We start from the raw sequence: 18,599 nt of genomic DNA on the forward strand, positions 1-18,599 counted from the left end.
ACAAATTTATGAGTTATTCACAAAAAGAAAAAAGAAAATTAATGAGTTATTTGTAATGTGTTCGCTTTCTATACTTAAAGGGGGCGTTTGGTTCGCAGGATAGATCCGGATCGGACAGGATCGGATAGGATAGGTTCGGATCGGACAGGATCGAATAGTGCAGTACTGTATTTGGTATAGTTCTGGACTGAATGTTGGACTAGTTGTTCCATATTTGTGCAGGATCGGACTGGATTAGATTATTTTATAATTATAGTATTTATTTTGTTATATATGAAAAGATTTAAAATTATATTTATATTTACAAAAAAATTAAATATTATATTTAATTAAAGTTTTATTATTACTTATATTTAATATGTTTTGTATAGATATTTATATGTTCAATTAATTAATAATAAAAACAATTTAATGATATTTATAACACATTTGTAATTTTTTTTTAACATCCATAAACTACTTAAAATATTGTTTTCAAAACCAATTAAAATAAAATTACTAATCATGAATAACAATTAAATACAAATAAAAAAAATTGACATAATATTTAATTAAGAACTTGTTAATAGCATAAAAATATCCATCTTCAATTCATACATATAGATATATAAATATATAAATAAATGTCACATGTAGTTGCACTTTTAACAAGTATGACATCAGTATATATATCTTGATAGTTTCTCTGATTGCAAACGGAGTGCTTAATTTGGAAATTTTTAGCTGCTGTAGATCATCTTTAAACTTCAAGCATTCTGATCTTAGTACAGAAACTTCTTTTGCTAATTTTTCTCCTGAAGCAATTTCTTCAGCAAGTAGCTGGGAAACTTTTTTTGCTTCAACGCCTATTTCATCAGCATGATTCTGTAACGAGCTCACCTCCAATTTAAGCTCAACAATAGATGATTCTGCTGCTTCCAAGCTTCCTCTAAGTCTACCATTCTCCTCATATGCATTTGCCAAGTCATTGTCTGCAGAATAATCAGAACCCCAATGAGCCTATTCAGCTGTCCCCTGAGGTAAAAATCGATGATCAGAGGGGTCTTGTTTTTCTGGTGGAGAGCTTTGACTAAGGGAAAGTCCAACTAAATCACCAGAGGTTGTACTCTTAAGACTCTCAATTTCATGGCTGCTGGATGTATCATGTTTCTCAGCATATAAACTGCCTGAAGTATTGGAAGACCCATCAAAGCCAGCGGCTGAGTCTGCATACTCTTCATTCGGCCCCACCTCTTCTTCAAGCGGAGGCAGTTCTTCTTTGAATCTAACCTTTGTATTGACCTATTTGCAGGAAAAACAAATAGAAGAAGATATAATATATTAAGATAGCAAATTATAACACCTATTAATCATGAAGAAACAGTTTCAGCTGGAAAAAGAACTCCAAGATACTGTAATATAATAGTTTATACTTCATATACGGTCCAGACAAGTTAGGTCACATGTGAGACATGTCAGGCATAAGAGAAAGTGATGCATCGTTTTTCTATAAAGAAAGGAAACCAATAAATTTTTCAGAGGAACTTACTCAAATACTTCCAGTCAGAATTCGCATATGTACCACAAAGGATCAACCATTGTTTGCATCAGAATACACATAAATCTTTCAATACAAAAAAAAAAAAAGTGCATTTTTATAATCATTTTTAAGTTTTCTTTTTGAACTTTTGCAGCAGATTAACAAGAGACTAAGACCAGCAATATCGATGTAAATTGAACAAAATGCCTATGACAAAGCAAAAAACTTATTTCTCATATCTAGATTTATGGAGGTTTTTGGACTGTAAACGAGACACCATAAGAGACAACCTTTATTCCTTCTGCCTCATTTTCCCAGTGATCATTAGCACTTATCTTTTTCCTTTGCAGATTCAAAATTTTTGCACCAAATTTTTTTTTTTTTTAAGTTTTCAAAAACTGGTATTTCTGTCATTAAACGTAAGTTTCACATTGGGGATAAGATGACAGTGATCGTATGATGGTGGGTATTCTAAAGCATAGATGTGCAATTAGTATTGTTACTTTTATACTGCTAAATGACATTATGACTGTAAAGGTCAGTTGCAAAATCCAGAAATGGGATTTTGATGCACAAAAGAACAGGATATGCATTATGCAAATTGGCAGTAAAGACTAGTTTGCGCGCTTTGTGTGGCAATATGCATTATGGGGTTTTTATGCAGAAAATGAACAGGTTATACATTATGCAAAATGACAACGGAAATAAGTTTCCACGCTTTGAATAGCAAAGTGATGTGCCCCCCACCCTCTCTCTCTCTCTCTCTCTCTAAGAATTCTACTTCTGCACTGCCTTTGTTATTCCGAAGTTTCAAAGACTGCTAGTAAGAGGCATATCAACAAGATATGATTGAAGCAGAGTTGATTAAAAGATAATTGTAACATGCACAAATCCAAAAATTTTGAAGCCTCACACGTGCACCAAAAGTAGATTACAATAATTCACTTAATTTTTTATTTCTGGTTTATAGAAACCATCCTTGAACCAATTGGATGCCTCTGTATTGCAGTTATAGCAAATTGAGAATGCAAATCGGTAACATGAAATTAAGCTGTACAGTTTACTTTGCACTAGACTCAGCACATCAGATAGGGAGCAATAAAGTTTCTTTTTAAGAAACTAGCTAGTGTTTCGAACTAAGCAACTAATATATTTACCAGGTGATGATGGCAGATCGATGAAACAGAGGAAGGATGCAGCAGAAGATAAACTCACCGGCCAGAAATGCTTCGAAGGGTAGTTTGCCTCCAAAATCAAGCTTCTTCCTCCTGAATATCAAATCAAGCCCTAACATAAATAGATCGAAGCTTATTTCGCAGATCAACAAATGACATTTCCCAAAAATATTTCATAATTTTTAGCTAAAAATTAAGGTAAAAAACAAAGAAAAATAACAAGATGATGATCATGGAAGATTGCCGAAACAGAAGAAGAAGACATGCTCACCGGCCAGATGCTTCGAAGGGGATGGTGATGCAAGATCGACGATGCTTCGAAGGGGGCGGCCAGAGATGCTTTGAAGAGAGCTCGGTGGGACAAAAGTGACCCAGTCTCCAGATGGGTCAGATTTATCCCCCTCATTTGGGATAAAATGATCTATGGGACAAACCTGTCCCCCTCCCATTTTCACTTTCCAAATATCGGACTGGGACTGGGTCCTGTCCTGACCTGCCCAATCCGACGTAACAAACACGCCCAAAGGGCTGTCAAGATTATATATAACCTTTTTTCAAAAAAAAAAAAAAAGAACCTAATATATAATTAAAATCGGGCAACACGTTTTTGCTGTTTCCAAAAAATGGAAACTTGCCATAAATGCCGTTTTTTTTTTTTTTAAATTTTTTTATCGAAGTTAAATATTAAATTTTAAATCTAAAAATATATTTTTAATACTACAACCGCCTCCTGACCAAACCTACAGTACGAAGATCCATTCTTTTGTTAGGCATTATTATTAAATCCCAATATAACAACAAACTTTTCATTAAATAAGTTTGAAGGGTGGCGAACAAAAAAAATCTTCACCGGTAGTAGGTAGCACTCTTAAGTAATTAAATGCCAACTATTAACCATGCCACTATTTATTTTTTACAAAATTGCCATAACATTTACTTTTAGTTTTATATATTCCCATTTAATCTTAATTTACTAAAATGCCTTTTGTCTTCATCTTCTTCTCCTTTTGAATCTTAGATTTTTTTTTTTCCTTTTTTTTTTTCTTAGTTTCAGCCAAAAAAAAAAAATGTTAAATTTTTTTAACAGATGGCATTTAATTCCTTGCTCGCAGTGGCATTTGATTTAGTACCACCTATTCATAAAAGATTTTCTTGTGGTGAACAATGTTTGCACACATTTCCATGAGACCATGACATGACATAAATCCTAATATCGAAACTCCAAAATCATGTCCAGCATAGCTTTTGTTTATAATTTTACCTCTTTTTCTTTTTCTTCTTGTTTCAGAAATGCTTCGTGGAGACTCTATTCTTAATAATTGGTGATCATTTTAAGTAATATTCTTCATATATGTTATAGTTTTAACAGAGTATTTAACTATTTGGAGTAATATGATCTAATACCACCAATTTATAAAAGGTTTTCTTATATCCATGAGACCATGACATAACATAAAACCTCACATCAAAATTTTAAAATTTTGTCTGGCACAACTTTTGTTTATAGTTTTACTTCTTTTTCTTCTTGTTTTAGAAATGCTCATTGAGGACATTATTCCATGCTAATTTTGGTTTTTTTTATTTTTTTATTTATTTTTTATGATGGCATGATGACATGTTTTAAAAATTAAAAAAAAAACATTTTTAATTGTAATTTTTAATTTTAAAAGCCATTTTGGATTCTTCGAAACTTATATACAATAACATTAAAGAAATATTGGAAACTAATTAATTAAAGAAAACGCTTTCTAAATTCAAAATATTGTGGTCATTATACTATTTTTTTTATTTTTTATTTTTTTATTTTTTATAGTAAGCCTGTTGGCTGAATGATAAATATAGATGGTAAACATAGATTTAGTAATATATATTAAATTTATTTATCAAATAATATTTTAATAACATTTTTAATTGTAATTTTTAATTTTAAAAGCCATTTTTGATTCTTCAAAACTTATATACAATAACATTAAAGAAATATTGGAAACTAATTAATTAAAGAAAATGCTTTCTAAATTCAAAATATTGTGATCATTGTACTATTATTTTTTTATTTTTTGTAATAAGCCTGTTGGCTGAATGGTAAATATAGATGGTAAACATAGATTTAGTAATATATATTAAATCTGTTTACCAAATAATATTATATTAAAATATTTATATAATTTAAATATTAAAAAATAAAATTTTTAATTAATAAATATATTAATTAAATATTATCATATTATTTAATAAATAAATTAATAGTTTTAATATTATTGATATAGATTGAATCCATATATATGGATATTTACCTTTCCATAATTTTTGTTTTTATTATATTCTACATTATCGTAATACTTACTTGTTCAAATTTGATACAAATTTACTTCTTTTTTTTAGGGATTAATTGAAAAGTGTTTTTATATATTAATAGGTTTTGACTCATCCAGTCTATTGCGGTGACTGCTGCGTTTGTAACCAACTCTGTAAGAAATTTTAGGTTATATTTAGAAATGTAATATTTGTATTGGATAACGGATACTTTAGAATTTTAGAATTTGTTAGAAATATTCAACTAACGTAATTGAAGTTGATGTTTTATTATTTTATTTTATTTATATTTTTTTTATTTTTATGTCTATTCTATATTAGTTGTCGGTTTCTTACTTTTTGCTTGTACATCCTGTCAGATGGGTCCTGTACATTAACTTTTTGAGATATATATATTATTATTAATTTTTTCAATTTCTGTTTGTTCAACGAAGTTTGTCCCTTGTAAAAATAATCAAACCATATTGACCACATCTTTTTTTTTTATTTTTTATTTTTTATTTTTTTTTTGGTGTGGGGGGAGGGGGTGAATTGTATTGACTTCGCTTGAGTTGTTTGGTCCATCGTCTTCCTCTCGTTCAACAAACAGAAAGAAAAGAAAAGAAAAGAAAAGAAAAAAAAAAAAATGGCAGAGAGAAAAGAAAACGTAGTGATGCTCCCATTCATGGCACAAGGACATATAATCCCATTCCTAGCCTTAGCCCTCCACATAGAACGCCAAAAGGGTTACTCAATAACCTTTGTGAACACCCCATTCAACATCAACAAGCTCAGATCTTCTCTCCCTAAAAACTCTTCCATTCGTCTCCTTGAAATTCCCTTCTCTACCTCCCACCATGGTCTCCCTCCGAACGCTGAAAACACCGATGTTCTTCCCTATCACCACGTTATCCATCTTCTCCAGGCTTCCACTTCTCTCAGAGCTCCTTTCAAAAAACTCCTTCAAGATCTCATTCATGATCACCATGGCCATAAGCCGATCTGTGTAATTGCAGATATCTTTTTTGGCTGGACTGTGGGCGTTGCTAAAGAGCTGGGTTTGTTTCATGCAATCTTCAGTGGGGCTGGCGGTTTTGGATTAGCTTGTTATTACTCTCTCTGGTTGAATCTTCCTCACAGGAAGGCTGACTCGCTGGACTTTTCCTTGCCAGATTTTGAACAAGCTTCCAAGATTCATGTTTCACAGTTGCCAAAGAACATTCTTGAGGCTGATCATGTAGAAGATCCTTGGGGGATTTTCCAGAAGGAAAATCTCTCAGCTTGGGTGGATTCTGATGGGGTTTTGTTCAACTCTCTTGAAGAATTTGACCAGCTTGGAATGCAGTATTTCAGGCGTAAACTTGGTCGACCGGTTTGGCCAATCGGACCGGTTCTTTTAACATCGGAAAGCAGAGCAAATTCTTCAGAGAAAGCAGAGCTTTGCCAAGATTGGCTCAATACAAAGCCTCCAAATTCAGTCGTATATGTGTGTTTTGGGTCTATGAATACCATATCACTCTCACAGATGATGCAATTGGCTATGGCTTTGGAAGCTAGCGGCAAGAACTTCATTTGGGTAATTAGGCCACCAATTGGGTTTGACATAAATTCAGAATTCAGAGCCGACGAATGGTTGCCTGAAGGATTTGAAGATCGGATGAGAAGTTCAAGAAGAGGGTTACTGGTCCATAAATGGGCACCCCAGGTGGAGATTTTGTCCCACAAAGCCGTTTCAGCATTTTTGAGTCATTGTGGGTGGAATTCAACACTAGAGGCTCTCAGTCATGGGGTACCATTGCTTGGTTGGCCAATGGCGGCCGAGCAATTTTTCAATGTTATTCTGCTAGAAAAAGAGGTTGGTGTTTGCGTGGAGGTGGCCAGAGGGAAGAGCTGTGAGGTTAGGCATGAAGATGTAAAGGCTAAAATTGAGTTGGTGATGAATGATACAGATAAAGGGAATGAAATGAGAAGGAAAGCTGGGGAATTGAGAGTGATGATTAAGAATGCCATGAAACATGATAATGTTGTTAAAGGGTCTTCTATTAAAGCCATGGATGATTTTTTTCAATGCTGCAAAAAAGTAAATCAAGGACAACAACAAAGAGCTTAAGAAATGCTTCGATATTTCTTGTATCAGTTGTTTTCCTTCTGTTGTGGATTTTCACTGTTAAAAGAGTATTTCTTGTTTGATTCAGATTTGCTATTCGAATTTCGAAGTCTCTAGTTTAGTTGCAACAAATTTTAGCATTTCATGACCATTTTTCTAGAACATGTTTCACTTCTACATGTACAATTAATTAATTGCCACTCCAAAAGCCATTGGTGACTGACTAAGCTTTTTCAATTTTTTCGGCACATTAATTTCCTTTCGGTCACTTTAGAAGAAAAGAGATACCAACTTTCGAAAAAAAAAAAAAAAACAAAAAAAAAGTAAGCAGGCACGTGGAAAAGTGGAGAATTGGACATTTTTTTCCTGTTGTGCATTCACTGGTGCGTATCTAACGGTGATTGGAATGCGATTCTTGAAGGGTGTTGGTCCAATTGCCACAGTATCAATTGCCACAATATCAATAACTTTGAATCATGATTCTTTACCTGTAATTGGCGTCTAGAAGAAACCAATGGTTGGACCAATTGTTACATTTAATAAAGAAAAGTGATTCAGAGAACAAATCAAGCCAAAAGTTTTTTAAATTGGATATTGGCATATTTCTTGCAATTCAATGCTTTTCCTTGGCTGAGAACTTTTATACGTTCTTCATCATCTTATCACACAAAATATTGCCTAAATTTATACCACTCTCATCATGCTCCATTCAAAGTATAAGGGTTTGAGCAAACCAATGTAACGTATAGCCCATCTTATACGGAAGGTAAATTACTTTATTAAGACATACGAAATTGAGGGGCAAATTTTCAACATACATTCAAAGCTAATCGATATTAATGCTTGGACTTCAATGAAGTCATTATTCTAAAATAATAATAATGATAAAAATTCTAATGGCAATAATGAAATTTTGTTAATGAAATAGAATCATAAAAAAATAAATTACTTGATCTAGTAGAAAAGAATTTTCAATAAACATCACTTTATTTGAAATGTAACAAACATTTTTAATGGAAAATAATTTTCAAATATCACGTTCTTTATTTGTATCTATGGAAATGTAAAAAAGCAATTATATTTGGATTGAAATAAACATTTTATATAGAAAAAATTTTTAATTGAAAATAATATTCAAACATTACTTTTTTCGTGTTTATGGAAATGTACACTATCACCAAAAAACAAAAAAAGAAGAAAAAAAAGAAAAAAAGAAAAAAGAAGCAATTTTTGACACCTTTTCATGAAAAAATAAAAATTGATTATGATCGACAGTTGTTTGAAAAAGAGTATGAAACAGTGCATAGACATATTCAAGTCGAACCTCCTTACTTACTTTTCAAAGCAGAAAAAATAAAATAAAAAAAGAAGGAATATATTGCAAGTGAACATACACATCAATTAATATTTATAATAAAATACTATTTAATCAAAAGTCTTTTTTTTTGTCACCTAAGGCCGTCAAACCTCCTTGCTTTTCAAAGAAAAGCAGAAAAGGAAGGGAAAAAAAAAAAAAGGGAATATATTGCAAGTGAACATACATCAATTAATATTATATTTATAATAAAATACTATTTAATCAAAAGTCTTTTTTTTCCCCCTCACCTAAGGCCGTCAAACCTCCTTACTTTTTCCAAGCAAAACAAAAAAAGAAAGAAAAAAAAAGGAATATATTGTAAAGAGATATATTGCAAGCGAACATACATCAATTAACATTATATTTATAATAAAATATATTTAATCAAAAGTCATTTTTTTTCCCCCCACCTAAGGCCACATATAAAGTTGGGCCGGACTGATCCTGTATTGAGAGCCATGAAAGATCAAGAAACAGTTGAACCTTCAGAGACATTCCACCAAAAGCTAACCGATAAACTTGTTGTAAGAGATCGCACATAATGCCACCATTTTGGTGGGATATAAAGCATTTCTCCTTCCTCCAAAATGCAGTCTACGAATTCTAAGTCTTGCACCTTTGGAAACTCTCTCTTGTCTATCTTATCTAGATCAACCTTCAAAACAAAAGATATTCAGTCCATGTAAACGGTAGAACTTTTGACAGAGTATAAGCCTTATAAAATCTATACTTGGCTTGCCTGAATGAAAAAACGAAGAGACATGCATAGCACAGAAAATAACTTGTTAGAATTGAAAAATAAATATTTAGGCAAGATGGAGGACACTTTACAACTTAGAGGACCAACAGAAGTACTAATTGACAGATTACCATAAGCAAACATAACATAATTAGGAATCAAAGAAAAATAAAGTTTGCATGGATAGTTCTTCTATTCTAGCAGGTATCATGCGGTTACCTGGCTTGAATTGCAAAGCATGGTTTCACTGTATGGGTAAAGTTCCTCTGAATATGAAGCAGGGTAAAGCCTAATATACTTTTTGCCAACAACCTGAACAATGAGGGGTGGATGAAAAAATTAGTAAATGACAATAATGGTTTCTTGAATCCGACTATGAGGTTGCCTTTAGGTTCATCAAAATTAAAAACATTCATGTTGATTGGATTATAAAGCTAAAATATAGAAACAAAAATATGTTCTACGATGCACATGGTTCTTTTATCCTTTTATGCTGGTGGAGGAAGAGGGGGACGATTAATTCTGAACTACCTGAGCAAGTATATTGTGGTGTGGATCATGGTGTAACGGAGTCACTGTCCCTGCTGGACCAAACCAAGCATTTAGAGGCCTCAACTCCCCACCACCAGCAAAACAATAGTCAGGAACACATATGTCCTTCCGTAGCTCATTTATCTGATATTTAGATAAGCTATCAATTATGAGAAACAGGAACGGTCATCCTGAAAATGAGATAAAGCATCATACCACCAAGACATGGTAGCAATATAAAAGGTTGTGCAAACCTGATCAAACAGGGGATGCTGAGCAAGATATGTTGGAACAGCAGAAGAGTCAGTGGCCTGAATCCTCTCAAGAAACTGGGAAAACGTGATAAGCTCCTGCTTCCACTCAGAGCATAAATAGTTCTTCCCAACCTGTAAAGCATTTTAACTTTACCAATTTTCAGTTAATTAATAACAATATCAATCGAAATTTGATAACTTGTGCAGACAGAAAACTTTCAACCCAACAGAAAAAGGCAAAAATGGAAGGCTAGCAGCTATAAAGAATAAAGCTGAAAAACGAGAGATTATAATATTGGATCACACAATACATGGGAATCAAACTGACTGCAGGTAGTTCAGATCAGTATGCATTTTTCATGGTAGAATACTAAAAATACATCAGAGACCCGCAGCCAAAGTAACTGAGTAAATTATAATATCTCAATGCAGTACCAGAAAGATTAATCACCTCAACTGGCACGGTACGGTCACCAGCAATCCTTCTAAGATAATTCATGTCATTCCACTTTGATCTGGCTGGCCAGTGAGCCATACAGTCGGTTATTATGACAGGGGAACAGCATAAGAAATATTCACGAAGAAATCCCTCCAACGATAGAGCAGACCTCTTCACAACCATCTTACAGGAAAGGGACCTTTCAGGCAAAACTCGAAGCATCTGCATGGTATTTTAGCAATATTTTAACACAAGAAGTTAAAGTGCTATTCCATGGAAGTACAGAAAAAAAAAAGCCATAACCCATTTCAATAGAGTACATGCAAGGTAAAATAAGATAATGCATGGAGTGCTATCAAGAAGTTTTGGCATAACAAACAAATAATGATGAACAAATGAGAAACATTGTTAATTTAAGGATAATCTTTTGAAAAAAATTGATCTCTATTAGTATCTTCATAAGGTACAAAACAACTTCCATGTCTTCAAGTTATGCAAGAAAATCATACTTATTGATGGTTGTTTGCTTTTCTTTAAATGTTTATTAGAAACATGCAATATTTAGAAACAAAAAGATGGAAATATGATCCAAAATGCATGACCCTGCATCTTGTTAAAAGTCTTCTTCTTAGGCCACTCAACACGAATACAAGCATGCAATTTCCGGATAGTTACCTTATGAACCATTAGTAAAGGGGTTAAAAATTTGAGAAATACCCAAAAAAGGGGAAAAAAATTAAAATTAGAAAACTTGAGAATTTAATTTAACGTTGCCATCACAATTCATAATTAGAGGACGAATGAACCAAAACGGTGTTAAAGCAAAACTAGAAAGGACGAACCTCACCTCCGCCTTGTCGATCTCGCCACGAACTAGTTGACTATCTGAATTGGAAACAACCTCATCCCTCCTGGCCTTAGCAGAAACCTTATCGACCGCAGAGTCCAAATCCTTCCTGAGGAGAGAACCACCCATTATAAGGCCCATATCCAAAACCCTAAGTGCCTCCCTGTAGTCACTGCCGGCGAAATGGAGATTCGCCACTTGGAGGCACGCCATTGAGTAGGCGTCTCGCCAGACGGGCAAGACCGAGTGCCAGGGCCCGGAGTGAAGCTGCTCCCACGCCATCTCACGAGCCGCCTCAGCGGCTCGGAAGTCGCCAGCGGCGGCGAGAGTGGCCATGCGGACGTAGGCGTAGCCTCCGTGCTCGGAGATGGAGTGGAGGAGGGTGGACGATTGGGCGTCGAGGGTGGGGGTGTCAAGGTGGTCGAAGGCGTCGCCGTCGCCGGAAGTAAAGGTGCTGGAGGTGGGCGACGACGACATTGCCGGACAAATGTTTGTCACAATGATTGACTGTGTTTCTGCTTTAGTAATTAGTAAAGGGACTTCTCGTATATGCGACGTGCTGGCGTTGTCCAACGCTTTTCATTTTTAAATATATTTTTGTATTTAAGAAAAAAAAAAAAGGGAAGATATTTAAGAAATTAAAAGGAGGAAAATTAATTAATTAATTATATATATATATATATATATTGTAATTAGTGTAAAAAGGTTTGAAAGGCCAAAGCTGATGGTTTTATATATATATATATATATATATTATAATTAGTGTAAAAAGGTATAAAAGACCAAAGCTGATGGTTTTTCTCCTCTAAATATCTCCGCCCAAAGAAAATATCTCACTGATATTTTTGTGTCTACCTCTCTCTCTCTGTATGTGATTAGTTTTTATGTATACAATCGCATTACTTACATGTTACCACCCATTAGAAGCTCTTTCTTTTTCTCTCTCTCATTATCAGTTTTACATCACAAATTTGAGCTTGCCTTTAAACTGAAAGAATTTTAATCGTAATTATGGTGAAATTAATTAAGAGGTTAAGAGTTTAATTACTCCACTTCTTTCAAATACCTTCTAATTACTTAAGACTGAAATTCCCAAATAGCGTCAGCCACTTGTTGCATACAAAGTAGCTTCAGTAAGAGGGCAAGCATAACATAGTTGTTTACAACTTTTATTTAAAAAGAAGAAGAAGAAAATGCTATCATATATTGCTAGAAACCCATTTTTGATGACAGGTCATGTAAAAGGGGGAAAAGAACACCAAATTTCTAGTGATGCTGCAGTTGTAGCATGCTTCTAAAGGTTTTAGCATCTCCGGCCCCAGTATGTCCATTTCTTTGCAATCTTGCCGGAAGCAAAGCACAATGTACCTACAATACAGGATAAGATTTCACTGACTGAGTTGCACACTTCATTTCATTGGTTCAACTAGTTCTCTAAACAATATGATTAAACCATGTAAACTATTTAGTTTGATCCAGGGGTCCATGGCATAAATGACAAGGTCAAAATAGAGCCGACTGTTGTTTGAATATATGTTGAATCAGGGGAGCAGGGAATTTTAGCAACATGCCTGGTAGAACCAGGTTCTAGGGGTTAAACATTACAGACTATTGCTATCTGGAGTGTCTCTAGGGAACAAAACAAATAAACGATGCTGAAATTGAAAGATGGACAGAGTACCTTCAGGAAGTTTTGGCTGTTCAAATGGCGAACAGAGAGTTTTACATGCTCCCATCTCATTCCTAGTCCTTGCTTTCACCACCTTCTCCACTTCCTGGAGTCAGGACACTGAGTCTCTTTTAGAAAAAAAATGGCTATAGAATATATTAACCCCCAGATAAAAAGTTTGAAGAAATGCACTCTATTTTACCAACTTTGAACAAAAAACTAAAACTATAAACTCAGAGCACAGGGAACATATATTTCACAACTACATATTTACAAAGTAATATATAGAGGCAACAGAAGTCAACTGAGCACAATAACTAACTCATGACAGAAACCAGCATTACTCGTCCATGACATCGAAATCGTAGTAAAAGAAACAAAAATGGAATTAAAAGGGAAACAAACATCCTTAATCTAGGAAGGCATAGGAATACAACGGTTAAATGAAAACCCACATGAAGCTGCAAGATCAGATTAGACTATAAGAGTACAAGACTTCATAAACAGAGCTGCATAACATGCAAGGGACATGTACCTTCTCATCACACCAAGGAGCTAAGATCAATTTCCTTTGGCCAAGTGCTTCAATAAATTCATCCCATGTCGTAACAATCTGAGTGCAAGCATCTCGTTTTTGTTTCGCCACCTCAAATAGCCTTTGTTGAATAGTGGCTAGCAGTTGATTTACTTGTTCAACCAAGTTTGCCACAGGTACATCTATTTTTGCTGAGTTGTCACGACAAACAACACGTACCTGTGATTACAATTAAATTTAGTTACTATTCATGTTGATCGATCACAAAACATACACACAAAATAACAATGAAAAAAGAGAAAAAAAAAAATTCTTGGAACAAAGCCTTATAAAACACAAACACTTTTGAAGATGAAAGCAACTACAGAAAAAGTAAAAACTTGCTGACCTGACCATTTCTCAAGTCTTTTGGCCCAATTTCAATCCTTAGAGGAACACCTTTCATTTCCCAATGTGAGTACTTCCAACCAGGAGAGTAGTCCCTAAAATCTGCCAAAACACGAATGCCTGCTTTCTTCAAGGTATTCACAGTACTGGTGCAGGCGTGAAAAATTTCTCGACTATCAGCATCCTTGTATGGCACAGGAACAACAATAACTTGGGCAGAAGCAACTTTAGGTGGCAGAACCAAGCCTTTATCATCCCCATGAACCATCACCATGACCCCAATCTGAATATATTTGGAAATATATTTAAAATGAAGAGATTTTAATCCAACAATACGTACTGAGACTGTAGTTCAGCTTGAGAAGATAAGAAATAGGAAGTACCGTTCGAGTGCTAAAGGCCCAAGAGTTCTGCCAGACCATAGCCTTCTCTCCTTTCTCATTCTGGAAGTTTATATTGAACACTTTTGCAAAATTTTGACCTAGAGAATGTGAAGTTGCACCTTGTATGCCACGACCAGTATTAGGAATAAAAGCCTGGCTCATTCATTAGCATAGACAAAAAATATAGAAGTCATTTGTCAAATATGGACACATAATGGACTATGCATGTGGGTTTTCAGGTAAGGTAATATTTGTACCTCGACAGTTGTTGTGTAAAGTCCACCAGAAAACTTTTCCAACTCACTCTTCTTGCCCTTTATAACAGGAACAGCCAAGTATTCTTCATATATCCGTCTATATAATTCCAATATTTCTTCAACCTAACAGAACAACATCAAACAGACATCACGTATAAGCTCAAGCTTGCTCATGTTCCGATTTGGATGGCTTATCTGAAGACAGATCATCAAAATAAGTTTAGAATACAGAAGACATCGTATAATAAAATTGTTCTAGATTTATTTAAAGATACAAAGATATCATCAAATTTGACAGCTCCAATATTTGGACTTTCAGTAGCAGTGTAATTTCCAGCAAACTATTTTTCTATAGTGATCAAATTTTAGGATTGTAGGATTCATCACAATTAATTGCTATATTACTCAAATGGGATTGGAGACAAATTCTGCTGTAAAAGCCAATGAGATGCACCACAAACATCAATAAGGTTTAACTGTGTGATGGAAGAAAAATGCTAAATGGAAAGATTCTTATGGTAACAGAACCTCTGGCGTAAACAAAATCAGCGCAAATCAGCAATTTTCAAAATGAATGAAGAAAGACTGCAAACAATAACATTTTCTCTTTAAAAATTTGTTTACATACATCTGCATCTGCTTCTTCCTTTGTTGCAAAAGCAGTATGCCCTTCCTGCCAATCAAATTCACGGCTCCTACAGTAAGTAAATATATCGACATTAGCAAGACTCTAGGTATAATTTCATTAACAAGTATTTTGAAAGCTTGGTGGAATCGAATTGAGACAAGCTACTACAGAATCTGCACAATCAGCTGAGTGCTGGAATCAAGCAAACAGTTGTATATATATTAGTACAAAACTACCGATTAAAATAGTATAAGAAATGTCCCACTCTCACTGTCATGGAATAATCCAGTAGCCTAGTTTCCATTAACACAGTAAAAGGAAATCAAATTATCATGGATAATCAAGAAGTTACCTGATAAATGGAGTAGGATTGCTAAACTCCCACCGAACAACATTACACCACTGGTTAAGTTTCAAAGGAAGGTCATGGTGTTCTCTGACCCACTTTGAAAAGTACGGATACATTACAGTCTCACTAGTTGGGCGAATGGCTATTGGCACTTCCAAATCAGATTTCCCAGTTTTAGTCACCCAAGCAACCTGAGAAAAGGTCCAATGAGATGAAAATGTAACAGTAAAAGAATTCAACTTTTGTTGTCTGAATAAAACAAAGGTCAAAGGGGACACTAACAGTAGAATTAGAATTAGCATCAATCAAAGAAGAATTCCACTAACTTATGATTCTGATTTTACCCTGGAAAAGACCAACAATACTATCTCCAGTAGCAAGAAAAACTTCAAAAAGTTGACATTTTGTCTGTAGATGTTATGGTTTCTCCGCATGAAAGTCATTATGTTGGGGGTTATAAAATGATTTTCCAGACAGTATGGTGTAATAGATTACATAATCTATATTAAGCCTACTCTACCCCAGTTTTGAAAGAAAGTTTACTTTTCTCATTGTGCCAAATGAATTTGGAGCTCACCTCTGGTGCAAAACCATCTATGTGATCCTTCTCCCTTCGCAAATCATCAGAATTTACAAAAAGAGGAAACTTTGCGTCCACGATCCCCAATTTCTCGATCTCAGCATCAAAAAATTTCTGCACGTTGACATCATTGTAAATATGGAATTGCTAACTTAAAGATTTGAAAGATGAAATAAAGAAAGGAGAGGTTTGTACTCACTTTCATGGCATTCCAGATTGACATTGTCCAAGGCCTCAGAACATAACAGCCAGAAATAGGATGGTACTCAATCAATTCCCCCTTCAAAACTACCTAAAAACCAAAAGACCAATAAAATTAAAAATTAAAAATTACATAACAAACACCTCAAGCATCTTTATCATACTCAGTTTTAAGGAGAGCATACTGAACCAAATCCATCAACTTTTAAAATGCTTTAATTCTCTAATGGCAAGACTTAACACAAGAAGCACAACAAATATATTTCCATGTGAATTTATGGCCTAAATGACAGGTGTCACACCCAGGACATGAGAAACCCAATTCCTATCCAGGACTAACTTTCAAATTCTGAAACCCATAACAAAAAATATCTAAAAGATACCTCAGAGTACCACTCTCCAAAGTTCTCATCTTTCTTGTTGGAAAGTCCCAATCCAGTCACTTCCATAACCTCCTCCTGCTTTCTTAAGTCTGAATATCAAATACATATACCACAGGGTGTCAAAAAAACAATCTGAATATCAAATACATACACCACAGGGTGTCAAAAAAACAATACACTTTGTGTAGTTTGGAAGTGCAGTTTCTGATAAATACAACAAAAAATATGTGAAGACAAAAATACTTGGGCATGAAAACTCACCACAGCCTACATTAGCATTACCCTTTTCCATCTCTCCACTGGGCTTTTTCGTCCCTCCAGCCACCTTAACTACTAAAAAGATTGAAATAATGGAAAGTATATAAGAGGAGAAGATTTCGGTGCGAGGCCGAGCAGAGCGGGTGAAACACGAGAAAGAATAAGCCAACTAACTTGTTTACCAAGTTAAGTGGAAAAGATGAAACATTTTCAAGACAACGTATCGGTTGGTGTTATTTTCCATTTTAATATTGAATTTGAAGTTTAAATATTTCAAATGGCATGCTTAAAACTCACCCAAAAAAAATTTTAAAAATTCAGAATTAAGTCTTAATTCTTGCAAAAATAAATTATGTTAAATTGTTAATGATGACAATATTATTAAATACTCAATTAAAAAAATGTAATAAAACAAATAAATTCTAATAAAATTATTTTTTTTTCTTTTTCAAGTGAAAAAAGAAATACTGATTACCTTTTTTTTTTCTTTTTTTTTTTAATATCTAAATTTTATTTCAGAGGCTTCTACATAAGTCAAAAACATTAAAAATTAAATAGAATAATATATTGTATATTAATGTAATTTTCTGTCTCCCTGTCTTGAAATGATAAGGAAAAGACTAGGGAAAATGCTTCTCATTCTTATTCAACCATTTGAATAAGTATTGTCTAATAAATAGAACAAAAGAATAGTGAAAAAAGAAGTGCGGGTATTATAATATAGTCTGACTAAATACCAAATACAACTTAGAAATTCCCACAAAGCAATTCTTAGGTAACCATACAACAAAAGTATACTATTTGATATTGCTAGAAGCCCCTTTTACAATATATGAAAAGCATCATACAAGCTGATATATCTATATATATGTATATCGCTTTGATCAAGGTCCTATAGGATTGCTCATGCTGTTATGATGAAGAGAGTCAGGCTCTGTTGGTACTTGCCTCGCTGAGTCTTCCACAGTCCCAAACCAATCTCCATTAATCCCAAATCTAGCAACCTGTTCCTTTTCCCAAACAATATATATATATATATATATATATATATTTTAAAGATGGGCCATAAAAGAGCACTTTCAAGAGAAGACGGAGGAGGCATTAGTACCTTGGGGGGTCCCAAAAAAAAAATAAAAAAAAAAAGATCTCGCTTTTGGAGAAAACACCCACAAGTTTCCTGTGCATTTGTTGTTTCCTACCGTTTCTGTTTCTCCTTAAAAAATATGAAATTTAACTTGGACTCGGCACTCTTTATAGTAGGTAGAGGGTTTCTACGCATCATTCACTTGCTGTAATTTTCTTTTATCAAGTACCTTTGGTATACGTTGCTTTGTCTAATTGATTCACCAAAATAAAAATAAAAGAACAGTTCGATTCTATGGTTCTTTTGCAAGTTGCAGTAGAAGGTGCATGATGCAACATGCTGCTATTTCACCTTGTAGAGATGAATTAGCACAAGAATTTAATGATACATGTCAAAATTCATCACTAAACTGGCCCATTCCACTAACTTTGGCATGTGATAACTCATCTCATCAATCAAGCTTTACAAGTTGAAGAATGGGGCTGAATGTTCGAAGGGGTCCCCAGATCATGTACCACAACATGAAAAGTATAAATATTTTCCCCTCTTTTTCATGACATAAACTGTGGTCGTTGATAAATCTTCATCTTCAAGAATAATTTATATTTTTTATAATATAAATGTT

General features: G+C 34.0%; 4 protein-coding genes across 6 annotated transcripts; 1 reads left to right on the forward strand and 3 right to left on the reverse strand.

Annotated features, from left to right (window-relative positions):
• Positions 1-677: 677 nt before the first annotated feature.
• On the reverse strand, positions 678-3,183 carry LOC112491470 (uncharacterized). Of its 3 annotated transcripts, none has more exons than XM_060812238.1 (4): positions 2,966-3,183; positions 2,677-2,806; positions 1,095-1,281; positions 678-1,014 (listed from the first exon to the last, which is right to left on the reverse strand). In XM_060812238.1, exons 1-4 carry the CDS (start codon positions 3,141-3,143, stop codon positions 1,000-1,002), a joined length of 510 nt encoding a protein of 169 aa, XP_060668221.1. In that variant the 5' UTR covers positions 3,144-3,183; the 3' UTR covers positions 678-999. The 3 variants fall into 3 exon arrangements, with proteins under 3 accessions (XP_060668221.1, XP_060668222.1, XP_060668220.1); XM_060812239.1 differs by having other exon boundaries at positions 2,735-2,787; positions 2,966-3,176; XM_060812237.1 differs by having other exon boundaries at positions 678-1,281; positions 2,735-2,787; positions 2,966-3,165.
• A 2,340-nt stretch (positions 3,184-5,523) lies between these two features.
• On the forward strand, positions 5,524-7,189 carry LOC107412620 (UDP-glycosyltransferase 92A1). The gene has a single exon (XM_016020431.4). It carries the CDS (start codon positions 5,633-5,635, stop codon positions 7,094-7,096), a length of 1,464 nt encoding a protein of 487 aa, XP_015875917.3. The 5' UTR covers positions 5,524-5,632; the 3' UTR covers positions 7,097-7,189.
• A 1,442-nt stretch (positions 7,190-8,631) lies between these two features.
• On the reverse strand, positions 8,632-11,856 carry LOC107412622 (lysine-specific demethylase JMJ30). Its single transcript, XM_016020433.4, has 6 exons — positions 11,261-11,856; positions 10,426-10,635; positions 9,975-10,106; positions 9,721-9,864; positions 9,409-9,501; positions 8,632-9,105 (listed from the first exon to the last, which is right to left on the reverse strand). Exons 1-6 carry the CDS (start codon positions 11,735-11,737, stop codon positions 8,917-8,919), a joined length of 1,245 nt encoding a protein of 414 aa, XP_015875919.1. The 5' UTR covers positions 11,738-11,856; the 3' UTR covers positions 8,632-8,916.
• Positions 11,857-12,290: 434 nt separating this feature from the next.
• Positions 12,291-17,040, reverse strand: LOC107412626 (proline--tRNA ligase, cytoplasmic). The gene is made up of 12 exons (XM_016020439.4): positions 16,894-17,040; positions 16,633-16,721; positions 16,248-16,340; positions 16,046-16,162; positions 15,472-15,659; positions 15,120-15,186; positions 14,492-14,614; positions 14,235-14,387; positions 13,853-14,134; positions 13,465-13,683; positions 12,942-13,035; positions 12,291-12,628 (listed from the first exon to the last, which is right to left on the reverse strand). Exons 1-12 carry the CDS (start codon positions 16,922-16,924, stop codon positions 12,564-12,566), a joined length of 1,521 nt encoding a protein of 506 aa, XP_015875925.1. The 5' UTR covers positions 16,925-17,040; the 3' UTR covers positions 12,291-12,563.
• Positions 17,041-18,599: the final 1,559 nt, after the last annotated feature.

Source organism: Ziziphus jujuba, chromosome 10, assembly GCF_031755915.1.
Source record: "Ziziphus jujuba cultivar Dongzao chromosome 10, ASM3175591v1".
Lineage (NCBI taxonomy): Eukaryota > Viridiplantae > Streptophyta > Magnoliopsida > Rosales > Rhamnaceae > Ziziphus > Ziziphus jujuba.